Source organism: Bidens hawaiensis, unplaced genomic scaffold (assembly GCF_021521415.1).
Source record: "Bidens hawaiensis isolate Kalapana, Puna unplaced genomic scaffold, B.hawaiensis_p1.1 tig00047129_1, whole genome shotgun sequence".
NCBI lineage: Eukaryota > Viridiplantae > Streptophyta > Magnoliopsida > Asterales > Asteraceae > Bidens > Bidens hawaiensis.
In genome coordinates this window covers 48,065-73,890 of record NW_027506025.1, presented here as the reverse complement: position 1 = coordinate 73,890, position 25,826 = coordinate 48,065, and the positions used below count along the sequence as shown (strand labels likewise).

Sequence of the window (25,826 nt, the reverse complement as noted above, 5' to 3'; positions counted from 1 at the left end):
TTGAACATCTTCAGTAGTGGCTAAAACTTAAAGAGTTTAAAGGAGCGGGTTAATGTAAAGAGAGAGTGTGTTGACGTTTTTGTACAATTTCATCTTAAGTCGAGTTTCATAAGTAACGAGAGAAGATCAGAAGATTGAGAAAGAAGAGAGATGATTATAAGTTTTTGGTAGTGTTGTAACACGGACATTTATAAGGATTTGGATCGAGAATTACAAACTATTTTTTAACGGCTAAAACAAACTCTCTTCTTTTTTCTTTTCTTTATTTTTTTAGCAACGCTATATCCAATACTTAAATGAGTCTTTCTGAGACAAGATGTTAACCGATCATATGGATTTTGACATTCTAGACCTGACTTAACAACATCATCAAAGAGAAAACTCATAATTATGAGAAAACCTTTTTAAGTAAGGTTTCAAACTTACGACCTCAAGACTTAACCATCACCCAATATCATTAGACTAAAAGACCAATTATACATATACATATAATTGACAACTTTTGTGCCACTAAGCCCCCCCCCCCCCCCCCCAAATAGCCAAGTGGCGGAACCAAAATGGTCCACGTCATTTTGTTTTTTTTTTCATTTTTTTTCTCTAAACTTGATAACTAAACGGTCATTCGCCTTGACTCGCCATTGAAATGCCCGGGACAAACAACGTTAGGTTTTTACCAACGCCCGAGTTTACAGACCTTTTTGTTTACTCCCGGAATCATAACGAACGCAACCGAATTCGTGTCGACTCGCCACTAGAACGCCTAGAACCGACAACACTTAGGTTTTACCAGCGCCCAAGTTTTACCGACTCACCCTCGCAGCTCCCGGAACCAACAACGCTCGGGTTTTACCGACCGAACAAATGTTGTTTTTATATTTTAATGTTTAATATGTTAATCAACTGAAACCATAGTAATGCATAACTGCAACGCAAAGTGTACATAAACAAATTCGACCTATGCACCGATACAAGACTAGTTTAATATACACTAACACACCTAAGAAAAAAATATATTTGTTCATGAGACTTATCCAACCACATCAGAAAACATATCTTTAATATACACACTAGCACATCTTCATGCCGCTATGCAATGAGACAAATATACCACACATAAATTACATGACAATCTTTAGGCATATCCTTAGTAGATAATGACATGCTCTTTTGCATTTAGATGTCTTTAAATAGACATGTCCTTAGCATTTGGACTCATTGTTCATTGCCTCATTGATCTAACACAACCACCCTTATATCATGGAAAACATTAACGTACTAATCACATCACCGATGAATTCGTACCTCGAAAAACAACTCGACAAGCGTTTTAATCTCCTCCGCCTTTGGACATTCCCTCAAAAAGACGAATTCTTCAAGGAGTACTCGGGTTCCATCCGTGCTGTGGCTGGAAACCTTCACGTCCCCAACGACCGAGAGTTTATTGATTCGTTACCTGCTTTGGAAATCGTTGCAAGTTATGGTGTGGGAGTAAATCATGTGGATTTGGAGTATTGTAAGGAGAGAGGGATTAAGGTTACTAATACGCCTGATGTGTTGACTAACGACGTGGCTGATTTGGCGATTGGGTTGATATTAACGACGTTGAGACGGATATGTGAGAGTGATCGGTTTGTTAAAGGCGGGTTGTGGAAGGCTGGTGATTTCAAATTGACTACTAAGGTTAAATTTGTTCGTATGCTTTTAACTGTTTACTAATTTAGATTCAGATGTCTAAAAGGTAAAACGTTCAAATCATTCATGTTACGAGCATAGATGGTTTATACGAGTATTTAGGTGTATGGTAGTTTCCGTTTAGCAAAAGAAACATGTGATCTTGTTCTACTATTATCATTACAACATATTAATGGTTGTTACTCGATGCCACACCACTACATAAATCAAGAAGGATAGTCAAATTTCATATCTAACTAAAATTGCCATCCATTTTGTTAATTATTTTTGAAATTTTAACAATTGGTAAAACTATATAATGTAGCATTTTAAGTACTTATATAGTTATATATTCATGAAGGGATCCAGAATTATATGACATGGGCTATGCCCCATTCGGCTACAAAGGATGTTGGGTTAGTATCTCTAGGCAAGAGCACACACATAAATTAGAAATCAATTAGGCTAATCTCTATTATGTGTGGAATCGAAGCGCCTCCACACTGCCAAGTCAGCGCCAAGTGAGCACTGGGGACATCGAAGCCCCAACCTATAACGTCATGTTATTGTTTAAAACCCCTTTACCGCCCCAATATACATATATATGTGTGTGTGTGTGTGTGACAGAGAGAGAGTGAAAAGGAGGAGGGGCTCACCTCTTTTCACCATCCACGCCCATCGTTCCAGTACCCCCCCTCCCTTTCGGCGCTCTTTGGTGGTGTCCCGCGCCATCAGCCCCCAAAGGCGCCCATAGCTTTGAGTCTTATCATTTTTGTAATCATACAATATTAATAATATTTATATTATGTTATTTATATTTGTTCCTTTTAAATCTAGATATAGTTTAATTCATTTAATTGATTTTGTATCTTTATGTGGTTTTGTTAATTGTTCTTCTAGCTTGATTTTCGTTTAGATTTGAAGGGATTTGGATGGTGAATTACAAACTTTATTAGTGGGTAAAACACGTTCTAATTATTTTAATATTATTCTCATCTTCTTTATTTAGATGTGTCAAAAATTGGGTTCCAATATGTAGAAACATAGATATTACATCAATATAGCAGGTAGGCGGGCAACAAGTTGCGCCGCCACCCCTTTCTGAATTGCAAACCCTAACCTGCTAAAGACATACCCCTGCCCCTTTGGAGTCGACACATTGCTATGCACAACCTGTTGGACCCTGGTTAGAAAACGGATAGCTTCCGGTGCCAAGGAGCCAAATGTATCAAAAGCCAGAGGGACAAAAACATGTTGGTTCTCTTCGCAGGCTTTAGCATGTTTCTCCACCTTCTTCGTTTCAGCCCTTTTCATTGCTTGCCCAGCTACAAACTCATTATCCCTCAAACCAGCTAAGGGAGATACCCCTGTGAGGTCAACACAAGCGTGTTTTCCCCCGGCCCAACCAAAGACGAGCAAATCTGCCGGTCGTAGAGTGGATCTCCCTTCCGTGGGGTCTGTAAGGAAGTTTACGGGGGCTTCCTTTTTAGTTGATATCCCAGCTCGTCTTAAGATGTCCCAAAGAACGTCCCGCACCTAATCTTCTTCTAAATCTATATTTTTGTTTATGAGACTTGAAATCTCAACCACATAAACAAAAATATATTAATATACATACGTGCTTAAGAGTAATCATATTGGAGCTTTCATCTCTAAACTTTAAATAATTATCATATTTTTCTTTTCAATACGAATATCCATCCCATTTATGTTTTTATTTCTAAATTTTAGAGATTTTGTTACAGTGATTCTCTAAATATAGATATCTACTATTCATTATCTTTATTATCTAGATATCCTAAATTAGTTATTTGGGTTTACCGTTTACACCTTTAAGCATTAAGCATTTGGATTTATTCTTCCTACATGAAAGTAGGAGTGTACAAGAAACCAAAAAAACTGATCTAAAACCGGAAAAAAAAAACCAAAAAGTTCAAAACGAAACAAAAACCGACGATTTGGCTTTATGTTTTTGTAAAAACTGAACTAACGGTTCGGTTTTGGTTTTGCATGTAACAAAAACCCAAACCGAACCGAAATTCTAGATTTTTATTTTAAGTAATCTGTAAGAATTTAATATATATGTAACTCAATTACTTTTGGCAAAATGTATAACAGTCTATTAGTTAAAAGTTAACAAAATTATTTCTACATAGATTCATTATTTTCGACAAACTTTCTTTTCGGCATAAAATTTTCAAGGCTCAAATGAAAAAGACCGAAACCAAACCGAAACCAAAACGAAAAAGAAAACGAAAACCGAAAAAACCGAACCAAACGCTTTTAAAATTTAAAACCCGAAAAACCGAAGTGTTGGTTTTTGGTTCGGTTTTAGCTCAAAACTTCACCGAATTGCATCACGTACACCCCTACATGAAAGAGAGAAATAAATAATTTAAAAAAAAATATGCAAAGATAGAGAATAAGACGTGAAAAGTTAAACAATATTTATTATAATTAAAAAAATATTTTTTTTTTGTTTTTATGTATTTAGAGATGTAGATAAAGATTCCCTCGTGCCGCTATACAATACGATAAATACTAATTGGTTACTTACACGACAATCTTTTGATATCTTTAAGTAAAGATGCTCTTTTGCATATGTTGTTACTTGTTAACATCGTGGACTCATTGTTCCTTGTCCTTGTTGACTAGTTGACCCAACAGTCTTAACACAAATCAATCTCAATCATGAAAAACATTAACGTACTCATCACATACCCGATGAACTCTTACCTCGAACAACAACTCGATAATCGCTTTAATCTCCTCCGCCTTTGGACCTTCCCTCAAAAATCCGAATTCTTCAAGGAGTACTCGGGTTCCATTCGTGGTATTGCTGGTAGCCTCCACATCAGCAATGACCGAGAGTTTATTGGTTCGTTACCTAATTTGGAGATCATAGCGAGTTATGGTGTGGGAGTTGATCATGTGGATTTGGTGTGTTGTAAGGAGAGAGGAATTAAGGTTACTAATACGCCTGATGTGGTGACTGACGAAGTGGCTGATTTGGCTATCGGGTTGATTTTAACGACGTTGAGACGGATATGTGAGAGTGATCTGTTTGTTAAACATGGATTATGGAAGAATGGTGATTTCAAATTGACTACTAAGGTTAGATTTCATGTTCATACTCGTATTCAGTTAACCATAGTTCTAAAACTCTATTTTTTATAACATGTTAGTTTATATACCACACAAGTTTTTATCTTGATACTTTTGAAAATTATATAAATTTCTCTCTTTGTTTTTAAAATAACAACAGGTTTTCTTTTCAAATTCTTTTGAAAGTACAAAACTAAAAAGGGTGTGTGGAGTGGGGTGGTCCAGTTAGTCGTGAAATCATATATTTTCTTTGTATATAATTACAAACCCGGTGCACATAGTCAAACCCATCCATACCCAGTCATACCCAAACCTGATTTCATACCCGAAATCAAATATTAAAAAGGAAACCCTATTTGTGCACTCTACTTTTCTTTGAACGCCCCTAGCAATTCCCTTAATAGCTAAAATACCTTTACAATACAATATTCTCGAGATCAATCTTAAATATATATAAACGAAACCTTTAAAAACTCCATGGTTGCTCCTAATATCTGTAAATGGAACCTTCTTATAACATTGTCTTCTCATTGACCCGAATTCACGGTTATGGGTCTGACCAAACTCAGATAACCCATAAACGGGTTATAACATCTCATTATATTAAAGATTAATCTCACCAAAAATTTGATATGAAAATCCTATAAAACAAAAATATGCTAAAATTAACATTCATTAAAAAAAGATATTATTTATGGGGTTGAGTTATAATAATAAGATTAGTTTTCATAAGAAGGATGTTCATTCATTTTAAAATTGAATGGTTGAGATTAGATTAGAAAGATCATCAAGTGTAACACAAGGGTAAGGGATAATACATTTGTTGACTTTCTCTCTCCACATGCAAGGCACATGTCAAATACCCCCATCATTTTAAAACGCTTATAACTTTTTTATACGACATTTTTTTTTTCCAAAACAATTTCACCATAATAACGAGTGTTTTTTTATCTTTTATATGAGTACCATATTGCTATATAAAAATAAAAAAAAATTCGTGGGTTTTTTACAAAGTGTATTTTATCAAAATTATGTTTTACAAAATTGTGTTATACAAGTGTGTTTTATTTTTTCGTAGTGTTTTTTCCATTGTGTTTTTTACAATGTGTAATTTAATTGTGTTTTTCATTGTGTTTTTATTTTCATAGTGTTTTTTCCATTGTGTTTTTTCCATTGTGTATTTTTCATTGTGTTTTTCATAGTGTTTTATTTTCCGGCGAAATTTCCGAAGACGTTTCCGGCAAGGTGGTAGCGGTGGGTGGCGGTGGGCGGTGGTGGTTGTCGGAGATAAGTGAAAATTTAAGTGAGTTTTAATTAAGTGGGCTTTCGAAATTAAATTAAGTGGGTTTTCAATATTAAGGTATTAGACAAAAATACCCTCCTTCCCAGCCTTCTTAGGATAATCAAACTTCTTATTTCTTATTTGATCTTTTCTCTTATAACTAAAAACAGTTTTATAGTAAAAAAAATAAGCGGTGTCATGTGTCTCATTAATCACAGATAGTTTTAAACGGGTTATAATATCTCATTTATTTATAAAACTCTTTCATTATCAAACTTTAAGTACATTATTAACTTATTTATAATAAAAAAAATTAAAATCCAAAAAAATATATAAATATTAGAAACGAAAAATGATATCAACCCCGTAATACAAATATAAAACCTACTACTCTAATAAATGTTTACATCTTAAATCTTAAATATATATAAACGAAACCTCCTTATTTTCTCATAAGCCACCAAATTGCTTTATTTGTAAATGGTAGTTTCTCATGCATTTTACCCGAATTCACGGGTATGGGTCTAACCAAACTCAAATAGCCATTAAATGGGTTATAACATCTCATTATATTAAAAGTTAATATCACCAAATATTTGATATAATAATCATATAAAACAGATATATACTAAAAATTAATATATATTTATTTAAAAAAAGATATATATATATAATTTATAATTAAAAAACCGATTTTATAGTAAAAAAAATAAACAGGTATTGGGTCTCGTCAAACCCATATACAGTAGCTTTTAAGTCGGGTTATAAGAACTCTTTTATTTGTGAAACTCTTTCATCATCAAACCATAACTATATTATTAACTTTCATATAATAAAAAGGGATTACTCCATATAATAGTAACCAACTTTGAAAGTTGTTTCAATCAGGTCACTGATACAAACTTTTGTTCCAATCAGGTCACTGAACTTTCATTTTTGTTTAACTCCTATATATTTTACCTGAATAGCAGGTAATCTAGGTTTTTTTTTTAATTTTCAATGTTTTTACTTTGCATAATAACTTTTAAAGGTTGCGAAAATTAGTAAAAATGCGAAATATAATTTTAAAATTCCGAAAATTTAAAAAAAAAGTTCGGAAAATTGAGGTTCGGGTTAGAACGGGTCAAGGTTGGAACAGGTCAAAACGGGTTTCGGGTTAGTTTTATTTATTTTTGAACCAACGAATCAGCGCGTTTTCAACACGTTACAACTCGTTTTAACAGAAAAAGCTCGTTTAAGTGATTTTTCAGTTCGTTTCAGCACCTAACAGCTCGTTTAAGCGATTTTTCAGTTCATTTCAGTACTTAACAGCTCGTTTAAGCGATTTTTAGGTTCGTTTCAGCACTTAACAGCTCGTTTAAGTGTTTTTTCAGCTCGTTAAGTGCTGAAACGAACTTAAAAATCGCTTAAACGAGCTGTTAGGTGCTGAAACGAACTGAAAAATCACATAAACGAGCTGTTAAGTGCTGAAATGAACTGAAAAATCACTTAAACGAGCTGTTAAGTGCTGAAACGAACTGAAAAATCACTTAAACGAGCTGTTAAGTGCTGAAACGAACCTAAAAATCGCTTAAACGAGCTGTTAAGTGCTGAAACGAACTGAAAAATCGCTTAAACGAGCTGTTAAGTGCTGAAACAAACTGAAAAACCACTTAAACGAGCTGTTAAGTGCTGAAACGAACTTAAAAATCTTTTAAACGAGCTGTTAAGTGCTGAAACGAACCTAAAAATCGTTTAAACGAGCTGTTAAGTGCTGAAACGAACTGAAAAATCGCTTAAACGAGCTGTTAAGTGCTGAAACAAACTGAAAAACCACTTAAACGAGCTGTTAAGTGCTGAAACGAACTTAAAAATCGCTTAAACGAGCTGTTAAGTGCTGAAACGAACTTAAAAATCGCTTAAACGAGCTGTTAAGTGCTGAAACGAACTGAAAAAATCGCTTAAACGAGTTTTTTCTGTTAAAACGAGTTGTAACGTTTTGAAAACGCGCTGATTCGTTGGTTCAAAAACGAACCTCAATTTTCCGAACTTTTTTTTTTAAATTTTCGGAATTTTAAAATTATATTTCGCATTTTTACTAATTTTCGCAACCTTTAAAAGTTATTATGCAAAGTAAAAACATTGAAAATAAAAAAAACAGGTAAAATATCTAGAATTGAAACAAAAATGAAAGTTCAGTGAACTGATTAAAACAAAAGTTTATATCAGTAACCCGATTAGAACAACTTACAAAGTTGGTTATTAGGAATAATCCCTAAAAAATCAAAATTCAACATATAAATAAATATTAAAAACAAATAATATAAAACAAAGTTACCCGGATAAAACTAGCTATACTATATTCTGTGAACGTGAGATCAACGTTCACGCTTAATCAATCGCTTATCCCCTACACTACACACCACACCACACCTGTGGACTAAAGCCACCCGTCACTAGCCACTAACCACCCCAACAATCATGGAATCAATCGGCGTCTTAATGATGTGTCCAATGAACTCCTACCTGGAACACCAGCTCGAAACCCGGTTCAACCTCCACCGCATCTGGACCGTCCCACATAAAACCCACTTCCTAAACCTCCACTCCGGTTCAATCCGGGCCATCGTCGGCAACGCCACGGCCGGCGCCGACCGGGAGCTAATCGACTCGTTACCGGCGCTGGAGATCGTGTCGAGTTTCAGCGTGGGGTTGGATAAGGTGGATTTGGAGTATTGTAAGGAGAAAGGTATTAGGGTTACGAATACGCCTGATGTGTTGACGGATGACGTGGCAGATTTGGCTATTGGGTTGACGTTAACGACGTTGAGGAAGATATGTGAGTGTGATCGGTATGTGAGGAGTGGGTTGTGGAAGAAAGGTGATTTTAAATTGACTACTAAGGTTGGTTGGTTGGTTACATTTATTATTATTATTATTATTATTATTATTATTATTTATCGGTACAGTAACAGTACTGGTACGGTTTGGTACTGATATGGTAAAGACTAAAGAGCTCATTCATGTTTAGGAATGAGCAAATGGTACCCGGTATTTTTTGGTACTAATTCGGTAACAATTTTTTGCGTTTTTGGCATTGGTACGGTACGCAACTGGTATTTTGGGATGATTTACTTTTAAATATTGTATTGTAGGGTACCAAACATTTTTTACCGGCACAGGGCTGGCTCCGAGAAGGCGAAAAAAATTTTGGGCTAAAGGCGAAATTTTTTTCGGGCCTTAAGTAAAAGAAACATTTTGTTGGGTTTAAACAATTTAATTTTAAGTGGGCTTACTTGATTATGATTTGAGTTGTGTAAAAATTTTTTGTATAAAAATAAGCTTAAAAATGTCTCAAATAATATTAGAATCCACAACCTTTTGGTTAGATGTCATACCTATTTACCACTAAACCAAGCTAGTGGTTATATAATTGTGTTGAAATATTGATTATACATATTTTTTTTTGATAAAAATACATATAATTATTTTTTAAAAAAAAATATTTCGGGCCTAGCGGGATGTCCGGCCTGTGGGCGTCAACTACCCCGCCATGCCTCAAAGACGGCCCTGTACCGGCACCTAGTTTTGTGATTTTTAGAATAAGTACCGAAGTTTTGTGATTTGTAGAATAAGTACTTTCGGTACTGTGACCGAGCTCATCCCTTGATGTGTTATTATGCTTGTATATTTTTTATTATAAATTAATCATGTTAGTGATACAAAAATAAATAAATAATTATAGTAATAATAATAAAATGTACCGGGTAATTTTTGGTGCTAATTCGGTGCTTACTTTTTGAGTTTTTGGGGTACAGTACTGATATTTTAGGTTGATTTATCTTCAAATGCCGTCCTATAGCGTTCCAAACATTTCACCGGCACCTAGTTTTTGTGATATTTAGGATCAGTATTTTCGGTACCGGTACCGAGCTCACCCCTTGATGAATTCATCTGCTTGTATATATTTTCATTATTAATTAATCATGTTACTGATACAAGACAAAACCGTACCGGGTATTGGTATTTTGGCCTTTTGGGTTGATTTACCTTCAAATACCGTACTGTAGCGTTCCAAACATTTTACTGGCACCCAGTTTTGTGATTTTTAGGATTAATACTATCGGTACCGGTACCAGTACCGAGCTCATTTCTTGATGTATTCATGAATTTTTTATTGTTATTTACTACTTTATTGTGGTTTGCATTGTTGATATGTGATATGTCCAGTGTCCACACATTCTTTTTTATAAAAAATGTTCGGCACCACTTAGGTACTAATGTACTATCATAGGGACAATGTCTGCACATTTTAAGATTCATCTAAAGTTGGTATAGATAATAGATATAGCCAAGTTGTCTGCCCCCAAGTGGTTGTCATATTTTTAAATTTAGGTATAGATATCTAACCTTAGTAGTCAATTTAAGTAGGGGTGTTGAATGGATCGTGTTTGTAGGTCGAACATGAACATGACACGAGCTTGTTTATCGTGTTAGATGCATGAACCCGAACATGACATGAAAACAAATGTTCGTGAACATTTGTTTATGTTTCATGACTTTCATCATTTACATTCATTTATGTTGTTGGTGTATGTTTGTTTATTCGCATTCATTTAAATTTTTGGCCCGTTACAATTTTGTATAGTTATTAATTTTGCAGGCCTAATAGATTGATGTTCACATTTACTTTTTATTGGAGTTTTGTCAGTTTTGTTCGTTTGTTTACATTTTTGTGAGTCGTTTATTTATACTATGAAGGAATGAACGTAAAACAAACACAAACACGTTTGTTTTCTTAACATACGAACAGGAAAAAGAAATCAAACGTGTTTGTGTTTGTTTATGGTCGTGTTTGATCGTTTGATCGTATGTACAAATGTTTTTCATATTGTTTGCAGTTCAGTGGCAAAAAAGTTGGAATCATAGGCCTGGGAAGAATCGGGACCGCCATTGCTAAACGGGCCGAAGCATTTAACTGTCCGATAAGCTACTATTCCCGATCAAAGAAACCCGAATCAAACTACAAATACTTCCCAAGCGTTGTTGAACTAGCTTCCGATTGTGATATTCTGGTCGTAGCATGCCCGCTAACAGAAGAAACCCGTCACATAATAAACCGTGAAGTCATCGATGCACTTGGTCCCACGGGATATCTGATTAACATCGGGAGGGGCCCACACATAGACGAACCAGAATTGGTGTCGGCTCTTGTTGAAGGTCGGATAGCCGGTGCAGGTCTTGATGTGTTTGAGAACGAACCGCATGTGCCCGAGGAACTGTTTAAGCTTGATAATGTGGTCTTGTTGCCACATGTCGGAAGTGGGACCGTGGAGACGCGAAACGAGATGGCGGATCTTGTTGTTGGGAACCTAGAAGCTTATTTTAACAAGAAGCCATTGTTAACTCCAGTGGTTTAAAGTTTAAACATTGATAAAAGATGTAAACTATTTGGTGTTACTTGTTTTCAAGTGTGTTTATTTTACTAGATTTATTTTCATACTTAATGCTGCAAGGAAATTTAATAAATGTGCAAACAGAAGTTAGCATCATGCTTAAAGTTTAATTTGAGATTATTTTTACAAATATAAATAAATATTGCTCTTCATGCAACACGGTTTCGATGGTTTCTTTCAACGACTTGACTACCAGTCAACCACTGTGAGTTTGTTTGTGATGACGATGGTGATTTACAGCTCGGTACAAGTCCGACTTTGTACCAAGCCGTAAATCGAAGACTAAATTATCTTATTCGAATGGGTAGTTCTTCGTATGTGACTACTGAATCCCGAATAAACAGAATATTGTGTAGTATTTAGAGCTTCAACGAGTTGTTTGTTAATAGGATGTTTAGAGCATCAACGAGTTGTTTAAAGCCTTTTGCTACTTTTTGTTAATCTAAAGAACGTCTTTAACGTCTTAACATGAGGCTGTTAACATTTCAGTGTTGGTTATTTTCTCTCGAGTTTACGCCTTCGCGGCAAAGTTTAGTATTATGTTCTGAGAGTGGTTGTTATGTTTCCAACTCTTAGGGGATGTGTTTATTTTTTAAACAAAATTGTGAACTTGAATCGTAATGGGCCGAACGTTGGGCTTAAGTTAGGTCAGAAAGAATAAATAAATGTATTAAAAGAAAGAAAAGAAGGTAAATTCTGGAGGAGTCCACTTACAATACAACACGCCTTTTACCTTACCACAATATCGGGATCACAATAATAATAATAATAAGACCGATTCTCTTTCTTTCTATCTCACTGTTGCCGTCGTCACAAGGTACGATTGAGATCAGATCTGTAATTGTAATATTATTATATTATATGCAATTAGTAGTGATTTTATATTTTAATCCTTTAGATTTATTAGGTTTTGTGGCTAGAGATCCGGTTTAGTTAGTTATGAATTTTGAATGTTGTTAGTTAGGGCTAATTGGACTAATGTGTTTGTTAGGTTTATTATTATTATTATTATTTTATGTTTTAATGTATGTAGTTTTATCTTCATTGTTATATGAAATCAACAACAGGAATTAGCATACACTTTATTATAATGTAAATCAGCTCAGCTGAGCCCGAGCTCCCAGCTCCATTAGGCTTGAGCTCGGCTCATTTTGAGTCACTAGAGCTCGAGCTCGGCTCATTTTGAGTCACTAGAGCTAGAGCTCGTCTCATTTTGAGTTGTTAGAGCTCGGGCTCTTTTATTAAATCTCGGCTCATGAGTTGTATTTTCAAGCTCGGGCTTGGCTTGTGAGTTGTTTTTTCAAGCTTGGGATTGGCTCATGAGCTGTTTTTTCAAGCTCGGGTTCGCTTGTTTATTATTTATTAATTGATTTTTGTACGTTTCTAATTCTTTTTTTGAGAAAAAAGTTTTAAATGAGCCTAAGCTCGGCTCAACCTCTAGTGTGCAATGTGAAATTAATACGTGTAAGAAGTGCAAAAGTGGTAAAACTTAAAATACACAAGGCTTGTCAAGACTCGGGTGCTCGACTGTCTTATATGAGCTTCACATACAAGGCTTGAGCTCGTGCTTGATAAGTAAACGAGCTTTATTTGAGACTCGGGCATGAAAAAGCTAGGCTCATTTTGAGTTTTAATCGATCCAAGCTTGAGTAGCTCGCGAGAGGCTCATTTGCACCCCTAACTTAATGTCATGATTTTATATTTATTGTTTTCCAAGGATTACGGCTTACTGCTTCAAACATATGAACTGTGTATATATTAGGCTGTAGCACATGCTAGTTTTCACCACTGAAATCTGTTTGTTGAGTTTCTTGCTTGTAGTTCAATAATAATTTATAATAAATTAATGTAAAAGCTAGGTATTTGGACATCTAATGTTGCTTTTGTACTATAAATTGTTGGCTGTTTTTGTATAGAAACTTTGAATTTTATTTTATATTGTTTGTGTGATGTGCTATATAGATGAATAATGACACGTTTAATACAAATCTAGATACCTTACAGTGGACTAGATTTTTCATGTGATGCGTACTTATTTAATGTGATTAGGTTGATTTTGCTAGGAAGGATAATTTTATTCATTAAACAAGCTACACTACTAAGCAAAGATGAGCGTTGTCGGATTTGATCTTGGAAACGAGAGTTGTGTTGTGGCAGTAGCCAGACAAAGGGGAATTGATGTTGTTCTTAATGACGAGTCAAAGCGTGAGACTCCTGCTATTGTATGTTTTGGTGACAAACAACGGTTCCTTGGAACCGCTGGTGCTGCTTCCAGCATGATGAACCCAAAGAACACCATCTCCCAGATCAAGCGGTTGATAGGTCGACCTTTTTCTGATCCCGAATTGCAACAAGATTTAAAGGCATTGCCTTTTTCTGTTACTGAGGGACCCGATGGTTTCCCATTGATCCATGCTCAGTATCTTGGGGAAAAGAAGGCATTTACACCGACCCAAGTTATGGGTATGGTGTTTTCAAACATGAAGACGATAGCAGAGAAGAATTTGAATTCAGCAGTTGTGGATTGCTGCATTGGGATACCTATTTATTTCACTGATCTTCAAAGAAGGGCCGTTGTGGATGCAGCTACTATAGCTGGCTTGCATCCTCTACGGTTGATGCATGAAACAACTGCAACTGCTTTAGCTTATGGAATATACAAGACTGACTTGCCTGAAAACGAGCAGCTGAATGTAGCCTTTGTTGACATTGGGCACGCTAGCATGCAGGTTTGCATTGCAGGCTTCAAGAAAGGCCAGTTAAAGATTTTGGCTCATTCTTTTGACCGTTCCCTCGGAGGGCGGGATTTTGATGAGGTCTTGTTCCAATACTTTGCTGAAAAATTCAAAGCAGAGTATAAAATTGATGTCTACCAGAACGCGAGGGCTTGTTTAAGGCTTCGAGCTGCATGTGAAAAACTGAAGAAGATGCTCAGTGCAAATCCAGAAGCACCTATGAACATAGAGTGCTTGATGGATGACAAGGATGTTAGAGGTTTTATAAAGAGAGATGAGTTTGAACAAATTAGCGCCCCGATATTGGAGCGTGTTAAGAAGCCTCTTGAGAAGGTTCTTGCGGAGGCTCAACTTACAGTTGACAATATTTATGCTGTGGAGGTTGTTGGCTCGGGTTCTAGGGTGCCAGCTGTCATCAAGATTTTGACAGAGTTCTTTGGGAAAGAGCCGAGGCGTACAATGAATGCAAGTGAGTGTGTTGCCAAAGGCTGTGCTTTGCAGTGTGCTATTCTTAGTCCAACTTTCAAAGTTAGAGAGTTCCAGGTATAATTCAGTCTTCTTTTGATGCCAATTCTTTATATATTTTAATTTATAGAACTTAAGTGGATTTTCTTTTGGTTTTGAAGGTTCAAGAAAGCTTTCCCTTTTCAATTGCTTTAACTTGGAAAGGATCTGCTCAAGATTCCCAGAATGGAAATGTTGAGAATCAACAAAGCAGTATCGTTTTTCCAAAGGGAAATCAAATTCCTAGTGTGAAAGCTTTGACTTTCTATAGAGCCGGCACATTTTCAGTAGACGTTCAATATGCGGATGTTAGTGAATTACAGGCGCCATCAAAGATCAGTACTTACACGGTATAACATATGCTCAAAGATTCAAGAAATTTTTTAAAATTTTAATTTCCTGTTAAATTGTTTAAGTTTATGTTCATTTCTTACTTTTATGTTATTATTTTCCGTGTGCGTGCAGATTGGTCCCTTTCAAGCAACAAAAGGTGAAAAGGCCAAGGTGAAGGTGAAAGCCCGTTTGAATTTGCATGGGATTGTCTCTGTAGAGTCCGCACAGGTAAACTTTTTTGGCATTGTTGGTTCTTAGTGTCTACTAGTAATGGTAACATGTTTCTAATTGTTTATTTTTAATATTTTCTTTCCAGCTTATTGAAGAAGAGGAAGTTGAAGTTCCAGTGACGAACGAACCATCGAAGATGGACGTGGATAAGGCTCAAGCTGAGGTGGCATCTACCAATGAAGGTGATGTGAATATGCAGGATGCCCCTGTGACCGAAAATGGCGGTCAAGAAACAGGAGATGCTCCTGTTCAGATGGAGACTGATGCTAAGGTTAGTAGAACTTTTTCATATATCATTTTGACGTGAATTTGTTTAGACGCAAAACAGAAGTTAATCTTTTATTTTGTATTTTGTTGTCTAGGTTGAAGCTCCAAAGAAGAAGGTCAAAAAAACCAATGTAACCGTTTCTGAATTGGTTTATGGGGCAATGCTACCTGCAGACGTGCAGAAAGCAGTTGAAAAAGAGTTTGAAATGGCATTGCAAGACCGTGTTATGGAAGAAACTAAGGATAAAAAGAATGCTGTTGAAGCTTATGTCTATGACATGAGGAACAAGGTATATTCTTATTTACTTTCAAATATTCTTAAATAATATGTACTTAGAAGTATACACTCACAAACTCCCTTGTTTTCCAGCTGCATGATAAACTGTACGAGTTTGTTACGGATTCAGAGAGAGAATTGCTTATCACTAAGCTTCAAGAGACCGAAGATTGGTTGTATGAAGATGGTGAAGATGAAACCAAAGGTGTATACATCGCCAAACTTGATGAGCTCAAGAAGGTTTGCTTTCTCCACTAAATCGTTTATGTTTATATCTGTTTTCAATACCTAAGTTGCACATTTAACACTTTTGTAACTTTTAATCATTGCAGCAAGGTGACCCCATTGAACATCGATACAAAGAGCACTCAGAAAGAGGATCCTTTGTTGATCAATTGGCCAATCATGTTAATTGGTTCAAACAGGCTGCTGCATCTAATGATGCTAAGTATGAACACATTGATTTGAGTGAGAAACAGAAGGTAACTAACACAATATCAAAATTAATATTTTTTCAACATACTTTATCGCTTAAATAACTTGTGAACCCTCTTTCAGGTCTTGAACGAGTGCTCAGAAGCAGAAAATTGGTTGAGGGAGAAGAAACAACAGCAGGACTCACTTCCAAAGCATGCTGATCCAGTTCTTCTGTCATCTGATATTAGAAAGAATCTAGAAGCAGTTGATAGGTATCTTCTCAATCTAAAACATAATATTATTAGTGGTAATAGGCATGGAGACGTTATATACTTACGGTGTTCCAAAACAAATACTCGCAAGCCACAACATAAAATAATATGTTTCTATAGTTTAATATCTAATAATCATAAATCCAATCATTTTTTATTGTAATGGTCTCTTGATCTTGTTAAACAGTATACTTAAATAAAATTGATTAGGACTGAAAACGAAATGATCGCTTAGTGAACCGTTCGGCAAGAAGTTCATTTATTTAATTTAATAAGTTATTATTGATATTGATATGATTATTTTGGTATCTGAAACTGATGCCTTATGCTTCTGTGTACAGGGTGTGCAGACCGATAATGTCAAAACCAAAGCCAAAGCCTGCTGCTCCTGAGAAGCCAGCCTCCCCTCCACCATCAACTGCGCCAGCTCAGGATGCTGAGCCGGCAGAGAACGGGAGTCCAAACCCAAATGCAGAGAGCAAAGGAAAAGCTGATGAGCCAGCAGTGGCTATGGAAACAGAGAAGCCTGAGGCTGCTGCTTAAAGAGTCAAGGTCTACGCTTTCTGATGATTTTATGTTTTTTTTTAAATTTATTTTCAAGGATCGGGTAGTTGTTTTGTTTGTATAATCTTGAGTATAGATTTTGTGGCGGGTATTGAGGTGGGCGATTGCTCTCTGGTCTATTCTGTTAGATGTATCGTCTTTTGGTTTAAAAGTATACGTCTTGAAGGTTTTAGGTCTATGTATTCGAGGATGTGTTTTTACGTTTTTCAATTGAGAACTGTAGCTTCTGAATGAATTTTGCTCATTTTACGCTTGTCATTTAACTTGACCCCAGTACGACATCATAATCAACATATGACAGAACTGCATTTTGTTGATGCAGCTTGTTCAAAAAGCTTGTGGCTTGTAGCCCGCTTGATAAAAGCTTGAATACAACTAACAAAAAAAACTCATTTTTGTAACAGGGCGGAGCCTGGTCCAAGTTCAACTAGGATCATGCTCAGCTTGCTGTCTCGAGCTTAGGCTTGAGCCTTGGCTAGCTGCCTTGTTTAGTTTCGAGCTTGGGCCAGGTGCTGGTCTAGAAAAGTGCGGTTACATTTAGGATGTTATAAAAATAGTGCGGTAACCTTTAGGATGCTTAAGGCATCTTTGGTTTGGAAAATATAAAATCTACAAACGATTAATCGAAATGATTGTTGAAACTCCAAACTTGAAAAAAACAAACCATAAATGTGACTTTGTCCTGTACAATGATAAGCCTCTATATAAAAATAATTTTCCAAACAAGTCAGCATACGTTCGTTTTTCAATTCTCTTGTGGGGGTATCTTTATAGACGTTAAATCACTCGATAAGTATTTGCTGAACTCCAATGCTCGAGCCTTGATCATGGGTTGTTTCACTGCTAGATCCTGACGGTTGTTGACCAAAATTACTTGTGGGTGCACTCCATCCACTAGAGTTATTTTGGCTTTCGAATGCCATTTTTTGGAACTTTTTGAGCTCTTCTCTGTACTGGGCGGTGTCGAAATCCGAACTTTCTTGAGAACCGTTTAATTTGTTGTTTGCAGATTTGATGCTCTCGTGTAAATCCTTGAGCGACAAGTTTCCTTCTAAGGCTCTAGCTATCTGCATGCAAGTATTTAGTGCACAAAAATGCCAGCATTATCATTACAAAGATATGTAATTTATGTAATCATATAAAATATTTTACATGCTAACTGTTTATTAAAGAATTAACTCTTGTGAAAAAACTGTTTTAAGCATAGTTATTAAAAGCGATCAAAGCGCACACCTAGGCGCAATTTTTAGGCGAAGCGGTGGTTTCCCGCTTCTAATGCTAAAGGCGCATATATATAGGAGAAAATTCCGATTTTTTAATTAGTTTTTGATTTTTTCTGATTATTTGAATTTTTTCTGATTTCTTTTTATAAATCAATAACCGGTTGATAAGAATCACCTAAAAAATAGGTCAACTTACGTAATTTACTCCAAAATCATCTATGATTCTTGATTTATTAAAAATTTTTTGTATATTCTAGTTAAGCTGCATATATTTATCATATCATTATTTTAAAAGGTTTTATTTTATTTTATTTTTTTTTATTGGTTAAATGTTTTTAATTGTTAATCGTATTGAATTCTAATTATATTTGGGGAGTAATAATAGTTTTATATATATTTTATTGTTTATATTATTGCGCTTTTTTTCTCATGCCCTCGTTTTTTTTTCGCCTAGGCCCTAGGCGATGCCTATGCGCAGCTTAAGTGTTTTACGGTATATGAACGGTTAGAAGAATTACTAACCTGACTCATTGATGGCCTTCGTCTTGCCAAATGACGTATACAAACAGCAGCACAAGCGATCATCCTAGACATTTCGGTATGATCATACGTATTATGCAATCTTGCATCTACTATTGAGCTAAAGTTTTCATCCTCCAACACTTTAGTTAGCAATGGCCTTGCCTGAATATTAGATGCATGCAATAAGTATTAGCATATAACCAAATACCAATCAACTTACACTACTAAAAAGGCGAACTAACCCAGTCGACGATATTATCGTCCAAGAATTGAGCTTTATCAATGGGACGGCGTCCGGTGATCAATTCAAGAAGCATGACACCAAAGGAAAAAACATCTGATTTCTCAGTTAACTTCCCTGTAAGAGCATACTCTGGAGCCAAGTAACTGAAAAAAGTATTCATATGCATATAAGTATATATCAACACTAAACTGCGGTTTACGTTCATATGGTTTGTCCAAATCTGCAGTTTTAGTCCAATAGCTTCAAACTTACGATTTCCGTCCATGTGGTTTCATTTCACATGCAATTAAACCCGTATTCATTAACCCCGTTAACTCTGGTCGTTATATCCATCAGCGTACCCTTCACATGAGGGGCAGTTTTGTCCTTTTTTTCCCTAAAATACACCCCAACCCGGATGTGTGGGGGCTTGCGAATTACGACTGGGGTTTATTTCGGGAGAAAAAGGACAAAAATGCCCCTCACGTGAGGGGCACACTGATGGGTTTAACGACCAGACTTAACGGGGTTAATGAATTCAGGTTTAATTGCATGTGAAATGAAGCCACATGGACGGAAATCGCAAATTTGAAACTATTGGACTAAAACCGCATATTTGAAAAAACCACGGGACAAAAACTGCAGTCCACTCCTGTATTCATAATAACATAAAGAAGACAGGAAGGATAAACTAAGCATACTGATATGTGATTAAAATAATTATACAAGACAAGGTAAGAGAAAAATCGGACCCAAAAGTTCCCATCACGCGAGTGGAAACATGAGTATCTGTTTCAGGCGAGAACTGAGCAAGTCCAAAGTCTGCAACCTGTAAAAAAGATTTTAGCTTTTGATATAAGGCACTAAAACATAAGTAAGTATTAATATGAAGTTTATTAATTACATTTACATGGTAACAAAATTCATTAATCATTAATCTTCTATATGATGCAAGAATTTGTCTACCTTTGGCTCGAAATTGCCATCAAGAAGTATATTCGCAGACTTGATATCTCGATGAATAATCTTCGGTTGACCTGCAATGCAAATTAGTTTTAACATCTTGACAGTTGAAATAATTATAAGGAAAATTGGATTTTAATAATCTCTATTAAATTGTATTGGCCGATAATAATCCCTATTCGTTTTATCGCCACTGGCGGTCCCAAATTCAAAAACGTTGGCCCCCAATGGTCCCCCGTTAAAAATGACTTAACGGCGTTATAGTTTTTTCTGAATTTCAAACCAATGTTTTAGGGCTTTTGATCGTTAGTAGGATACGAGTTGATTGGTGTAAAACTTAGTTTGAAACAATGATCAAAACGACTCGATTTTGGTTAATTGTAAGTTCAAACACCCGAATTGAAGCATTGTTTCGTCATTGTGAAGCACTATTTCAAACTAAGTTTTACACCAATCGACTCGTATCCTCCTAACGATCAAAAGCCCTAAAACATTGGTTTGAAATTCAGAAAAAACTATAACGTCGTTAAGTCAATTTTAACGGGGGACCATTGGGGGCCAACTTTTTTGAATTTGGGACCGCTAGTGGCGATAAAACGAATAGGGATTATTATCGGCCAATACCATTTAATAGGGATTATTAAAATCCAATTTTCCTAATTATAAAGCAACAAAAAATAGTTTCTAGTTAACTCACAGTCTTCATGCAAATATGCTAATCCTTTTGCTGATCCTAGAGCAATTTTCATCCTCATATCCCAGTTTAATAAACCGCTTCCGTTCCCTGCCATAGTTTTCATATGTCGAGAATCGATATCCAACTCATTAATCTTTTCAGGTGCATCATTGCTCGCTTAAGAATATTATTTTTACATAAAGGTGTATTGGTTTTTATTTATCCCAACTATCATCTTTTGGTCGTTGTCGGTCCCAACTAACGAATTGGTTGATTACAGTCTCATCTTTTAACGTATTTGTTCCCAACGGTCCGCGACTAACAGAATCCTAACACTGTTAGTTGCAGGTTGCTGGATAAACGTTTTTGCCCGGAAAACTCACATTTTTTTCCGGAAAACTCAACATTTTCGTCCAATACATCTTTGTAATAATGCACCTGAAATAATCGGAATCGGTTGGTGGTGCTCAAGTGGTGGTAGAGGCGGCGGTGTTCTGGTGGTGTTCAGGTTGAGTTTTCAGGACAAAAACGTTTTTCCGGCGACGTGCCACTAACAATGTTAGGATTCTGTTAGTCGCTGACCGTTGAAAACAAATACTTTAAAAGATGGGACCGTACATCCATTTCGTTAGTTGGGACTGAAAACGATCAAAAGATGATTGTTGGGATTAATAAAAACCAATACACCTTACACAAATAAAGTTGTGAATTAGATTTTAGTTTGCCAAACATATGCAGATATAGGGGTGTGCGTGGTGCGGTTTTGGAATTTTGAAAACCGTTCGGTTTCGGGTTTTCGGATTTTGTTTTGGTTTCGGTTCGGTTTCGGTTTTTTTGGTTTTTGCCATTTGAGCTTGAAACTTTTAGGTTGAAAAAAAAATTGACAAAAAATAATGAATTTAGGTATAAATAATTTTGTTAATTGTAAAATAATAGATTATTATACATTTGATCAAAAATATTGAAATTACATATTTATTAAATTCTAATAAATTACTTAATATAAAATATAAAAAAAAAAACAAAATAGCAATTTGGTTCGGTTCGGTTCGGTTTTTTCAGTTCTTTTTACATGCAAAACCAAACCGAACCGTGAGTGCGGTTTTTACAAAAACATAAAACCAAACCGTCGGGTTTGTTTCGGTTCGTTTTTTAAGTTTGGATTTCTCAATTTTTTTGGTTTCGAATCTGTTTTTTCGGTTTTTTGCTCACCCCTATGCAAATATTGCATATGATGCTAAATTTGGCCTACCATGTAAGTGGAACTCCAAGGTATTGTTTGAAACAAATTCATAAACCAGCATCCTCTGAACACCAGAACTGCAGTATCCAACCAACGAAACAAGATTCTTGTGATGAACACGACTAATGATCGCAACTTCAGCCTGAAACTCACGCTCCCCTTGTCCACTTCCGGTTTTCAACTGTTTAATAGCAACTTTCTCTCCACTTGGAAGAACTCCTTTATGAACATAACCGAAACCACCTTGACCAAGAAAGTTAGCATATGAGAAACCTTCGGTCGCATTTGCTAAATCTTCATATGTGAATACAATCTTGTTGTTTCCATAACTTATGTTAGTTTTATCGAGTGGTTGAGGGGACGTTGAAGAAGCAGTCAAAGATAACTGTAAATTCGGTGGCAAATTATTCGTTTTTTCGTTTGATGGACAAGCATTGTGTTGCCAGTCTTGAGGTGCACCACCAAAGCCATCTACAGAAAGCTGACAAAAACTGTTTAATAATAATAAGGATCAAAAAACCAGTTTAAGTTATAATAGATCTATATCAGCCAAATGCTATTAAAAACTAACTTAATAAACTTATGTTCAATGTGGGACTTCCAAACATCTTTGAATGATGCAGCAGAAAAATGTACTTTCATGAAGATTGATCAACCCTGCTACTGGTGTAAACGAGACAACCTGAGCCCGAGCTTGGCTTGTTTAGAGTTGTATTTTCAAAGCTCAAGCTCGGCATACGAGTAGTTTGTAGAGCTTGAGCTAGGCTCTGGTTCGGCTCATTTTTTATTTCTTTATTATTTAATAGTTTTATTTGTATATATTTATAATTAACTACATATATATTTACGGTTAAAACTTTTATGTATACTATATAATGTATAGAATTTAATTATTTTCATCACATGTTTATATATAATAGAAGTTATTATATAAATATGAATTACATAACTAAAAAATCGTTTAGGCGCATGAGCTAGCTCGAACTCGCTTAAGCTCTACTCGATTTGAGATTTTAACAAACCAATCTCGAGTAGCTCGAGAGTAGTGGTGCAAACGAACCGAGCTGCTCGAGATCGGCTAGTAAAAAAGCTCGATCGAGCCTAAAAGTAAACCCGTTTAATAAACGAGCTCGAGCTGGATCACGAGCCTGAACAAGCCTCTCATTTGAATAACTTTTAATATATATATGTACATATATATGTACATGTATATGTATGCAAATAATAATTAATAAACTAACAAAATAACTAAATAATATATATTATATGTTATATATTAAATTTTAAATGAAAAAAATAACAATAATTAAAAAAATATAAAAATTAATTAATAATAATAAATAGTAAACGAGCTCATTTGCACCCCAACTCAAGAGCGGTGCGGCTCGTTTACACCATGTGCCCCTATAATGAGCTTCAAATTTTAACTATCATAATAAACATCGATCCACATAAATTACTTTTTTTTTTTTGAATGTTCAAGCTTTCCTCCTATTATTTACATTATACCGCCAATGCCAAGAATCGAACCCTGGACCTCTCACCCAAAGGCCAAAGCCTTTACCATCCCACCAAAGTGATGATGGCGATCCACATAAATTACTAGCCTTTGAGTCCGAGTAGATCATCTCGCAAGCCACTACGACGTCGTTTCCGCCTCGTGTACCAAACAACGAAAACCGCAACGAACACAAGCACAACTGCACCACCAATGCCAATTCCAACTCCAACTCCTAGCACGACTAATGGGGAGTCATTACTAGACCGGGTTTGTTCGGAGGTTATCGAGGTTCCGTTTGTCGGAGGAAGTAACGGAAAGGTTGCTGTTGGAGGAGTAGTGGTGTTAATTACGGACGGAGAAGATGTTACCGGAGATGGTGAAGACATGGAGACACCAATGATTATTATTATTAGAATGGTAAAGCAAGTAACAGTTTTTTTTTTTTTTTAATTATTTAGTATAGAATTAATTTAGTGATGAAGGAGAAAGAAAAAGAAAGGTGGTGGTGGTGGTGGTGTAGTAATTAAAGTAGTGTGTTGTCGAAGCTGAACGCATGCGAGTGTGTGGGGTAGTACAGTAATATTTTATTACAAATTCTCATTTAAAAAAAAAACAATTTCTTACCGTTATTTTTTTATTCCATTACACTCTCATTCTACTTTTTTAACATCATCGTTTGACCACTACAACAATCACCGCCTGATAACCACCGCTATTTTTTTTCATTTCATTCATTCTTTCGCCCTTCCATCACCATCACCATCACCATCACCAGTGCCGGCTGCCACCACTATCCACCAAGGGCGTAGCTTAGTTGGGGTCAGGGCTTCTCGGTAGTGTAAATTTATCCTTTTTTTGTCGAAATTTTTTATACATGGTTTAAATGTACCCGTTTCCGGCCAAGTAATATATTTTGAGCCCGCCCCCCTCGGTTTTTTGCTCGGTAGTGTAAATTTATCATTTATCGCACGGAAATTTTTATGTGTAAATTTACCCGTTTCCGGCAGAAATTTTGAGCTCGGCCTCCTCCGTTTTTTCGCTCGGCGGTGTAAATTTATCCTTTTTCAGCCGGAAATTTTTATACATGGTGTAAATTCACCCGTTTCCGACCGAAATTTTGAGCCTGCCTCCCTATAATCTATGAATTTTTTTTTATACATATTGAGTCTGGCCCCTTCAACACGTATGTCTAAGCTTCGCCATCGCCATCCACTATCCGCCCCTTTATAAACTTATGCACCTCTTCTTCTTCTTCTTCTTCTTGAATAACTTGGACATCACCATGGTGGCGACAGACGGTGGGTGGTGGTGGTGGCGGCGGATGGTGGGTGGTGGTGGTGTTGGACATTGGGTGTTGGTATTTGGTATGATATTAATAAGTGTGAAGAAGTGTGAAGATGGTGAAAAAAACTTATTTTTTAAGACCATAAAAGCAGTTTTCAGATCTTAAAAAAAAAACAAACCGTCTTCAAGAGCTTATGTCTGCGCGCCCGTAGACATAGACTCTTATAGACCTTATAAACAAAAACAAACATAACCTAAGAATAAAAAGTTGATATAAATTCCATTAAATTTGTCTTAAGATGTGATGGTGGTTAGTAATGTGGTAATCATTTTCATTTTGGGTCGGTGGGATCATGATTTTGACACACTTGATTATAATTTTATAATTAGTTTCTTTAAAATATGAAAATAACAATTGTTAAGCTTTAATATTAAATACAGTATTTTGTTAATTATTTTAGTCCAATTTATATTTGTTTAAATACTAATTATTACAATCCTTACGATTAACCAATAGTTTATGTATGTATGCAATATAATTTTGGCACTTCATTGAATTTATTTTTATAATTAAAACTAGTTTTTATCCCCGTATTACGGGGTTGTGTTTCTTTTTCTAGTCTAATATTCATATTTTTTTTGTATTTTAATTTTATGTATTATAAAAAAGTTAATATTATACTTAGGGTTTGATGATTAAATAGTTTTACAAATAAATAACATGTTATAACCTGTTTAAAAGCTATAGGTTTGGTGAGACCCATGATCCGCTTATTTTTTTTACTATAAAATTGTTTCTTATTATAAATAATATATTTTTCTTAAAAAAATTGGATATTAATATTTAGTATATCCCTACTTTATAAGATTTGCATATCAAATACTTGGTAAAATTTATTTTAAAATTGTGAGATGTTATAACTCGTTTAAGGTTATCTAGGCATGGTGAGACCCATACCGTGAATTCGGGTCAAATGCACTTGAAGTCTTCATTTACAAATAAAACAATATGGTGACTTGAGTAAATGTAAGAAACAATAATAAAGCTTTTAAATGTTTCGTTTATTTACGAGGGTTGTTTTATGTTATTTGTTTCTA

General features: G+C 35.4%; 3 protein-coding genes across 5 annotated transcripts; 2 read left to right on the top strand and 1 right to left on the bottom strand.

The window, feature by feature from the left end:
- Positions 1-1,016: 1,016 nt before the first annotated feature.
- Positions 1,017-11,622, top strand: LOC143616407 (hydroxyphenylpyruvate reductase-like). Of its 3 annotated transcripts, none has more exons than XM_077089243.1 (2): positions 1,017-1,680; positions 10,939-11,622. In XM_077089243.1, exons 1-2 carry the CDS (start codon positions 1,258-1,260, stop codon positions 11,455-11,457), a joined length of 942 nt encoding a protein of 313 aa, XP_076945358.1. In that variant the 5' UTR covers positions 1,017-1,257; the 3' UTR covers positions 11,458-11,622. The 3 variants fall into 3 exon arrangements, with proteins under 3 accessions (XP_076945358.1, XP_076945359.1, XP_076945357.1); XM_077089244.1 differs by lacking the exon at positions 1,017-1,680 and adding an exon at positions 4,331-4,785; XM_077089242.1 differs by lacking the exon at positions 1,017-1,680 and adding an exon at positions 8,481-8,941.
- A 667-nt stretch (positions 11,623-12,289) lies between these two features.
- On the top strand, positions 12,290-17,109 carry LOC143616413 (heat shock 70 kDa protein 15-like). Its single transcript, XM_077089249.1, has 10 exons — positions 12,290-12,310; positions 13,557-14,771; positions 14,855-15,082; positions 15,198-15,293; positions 15,382-15,567; positions 15,659-15,853; positions 15,934-16,080; positions 16,173-16,322; positions 16,399-16,529; positions 16,871-17,109. The coding sequence occupies exons 2-10, from the start codon at positions 13,602-13,604 to the stop codon at positions 17,070-17,072; spliced, it is 2,505 nt and encodes an 834-aa protein (XP_076945364.1). The 5' UTR covers positions 12,290-12,310; positions 13,557-13,601; the 3' UTR covers positions 17,073-17,109.
- A 692-nt stretch (positions 17,110-17,801) lies between these two features.
- On the bottom strand, positions 17,802-23,830 carry LOC143616414 (proline-rich receptor-like protein kinase PERK15). Its single transcript, XM_077089251.1, has 8 exons — positions 23,547-23,830; positions 21,953-22,434; positions 20,722-20,808; positions 20,028-20,098; positions 19,814-19,890; positions 19,081-19,225; positions 18,839-19,000; positions 17,802-18,160 (listed from the first exon to the last, which is right to left on the bottom strand). The coding sequence occupies exons 1-8, from the start codon at positions 23,828-23,830 to the stop codon at positions 17,876-17,878; spliced, it is 1,593 nt and encodes a 530-aa protein (XP_076945366.1). The 3' UTR covers positions 17,802-17,875.
- Positions 23,831-25,826: the final 1,996 nt, after the last annotated feature.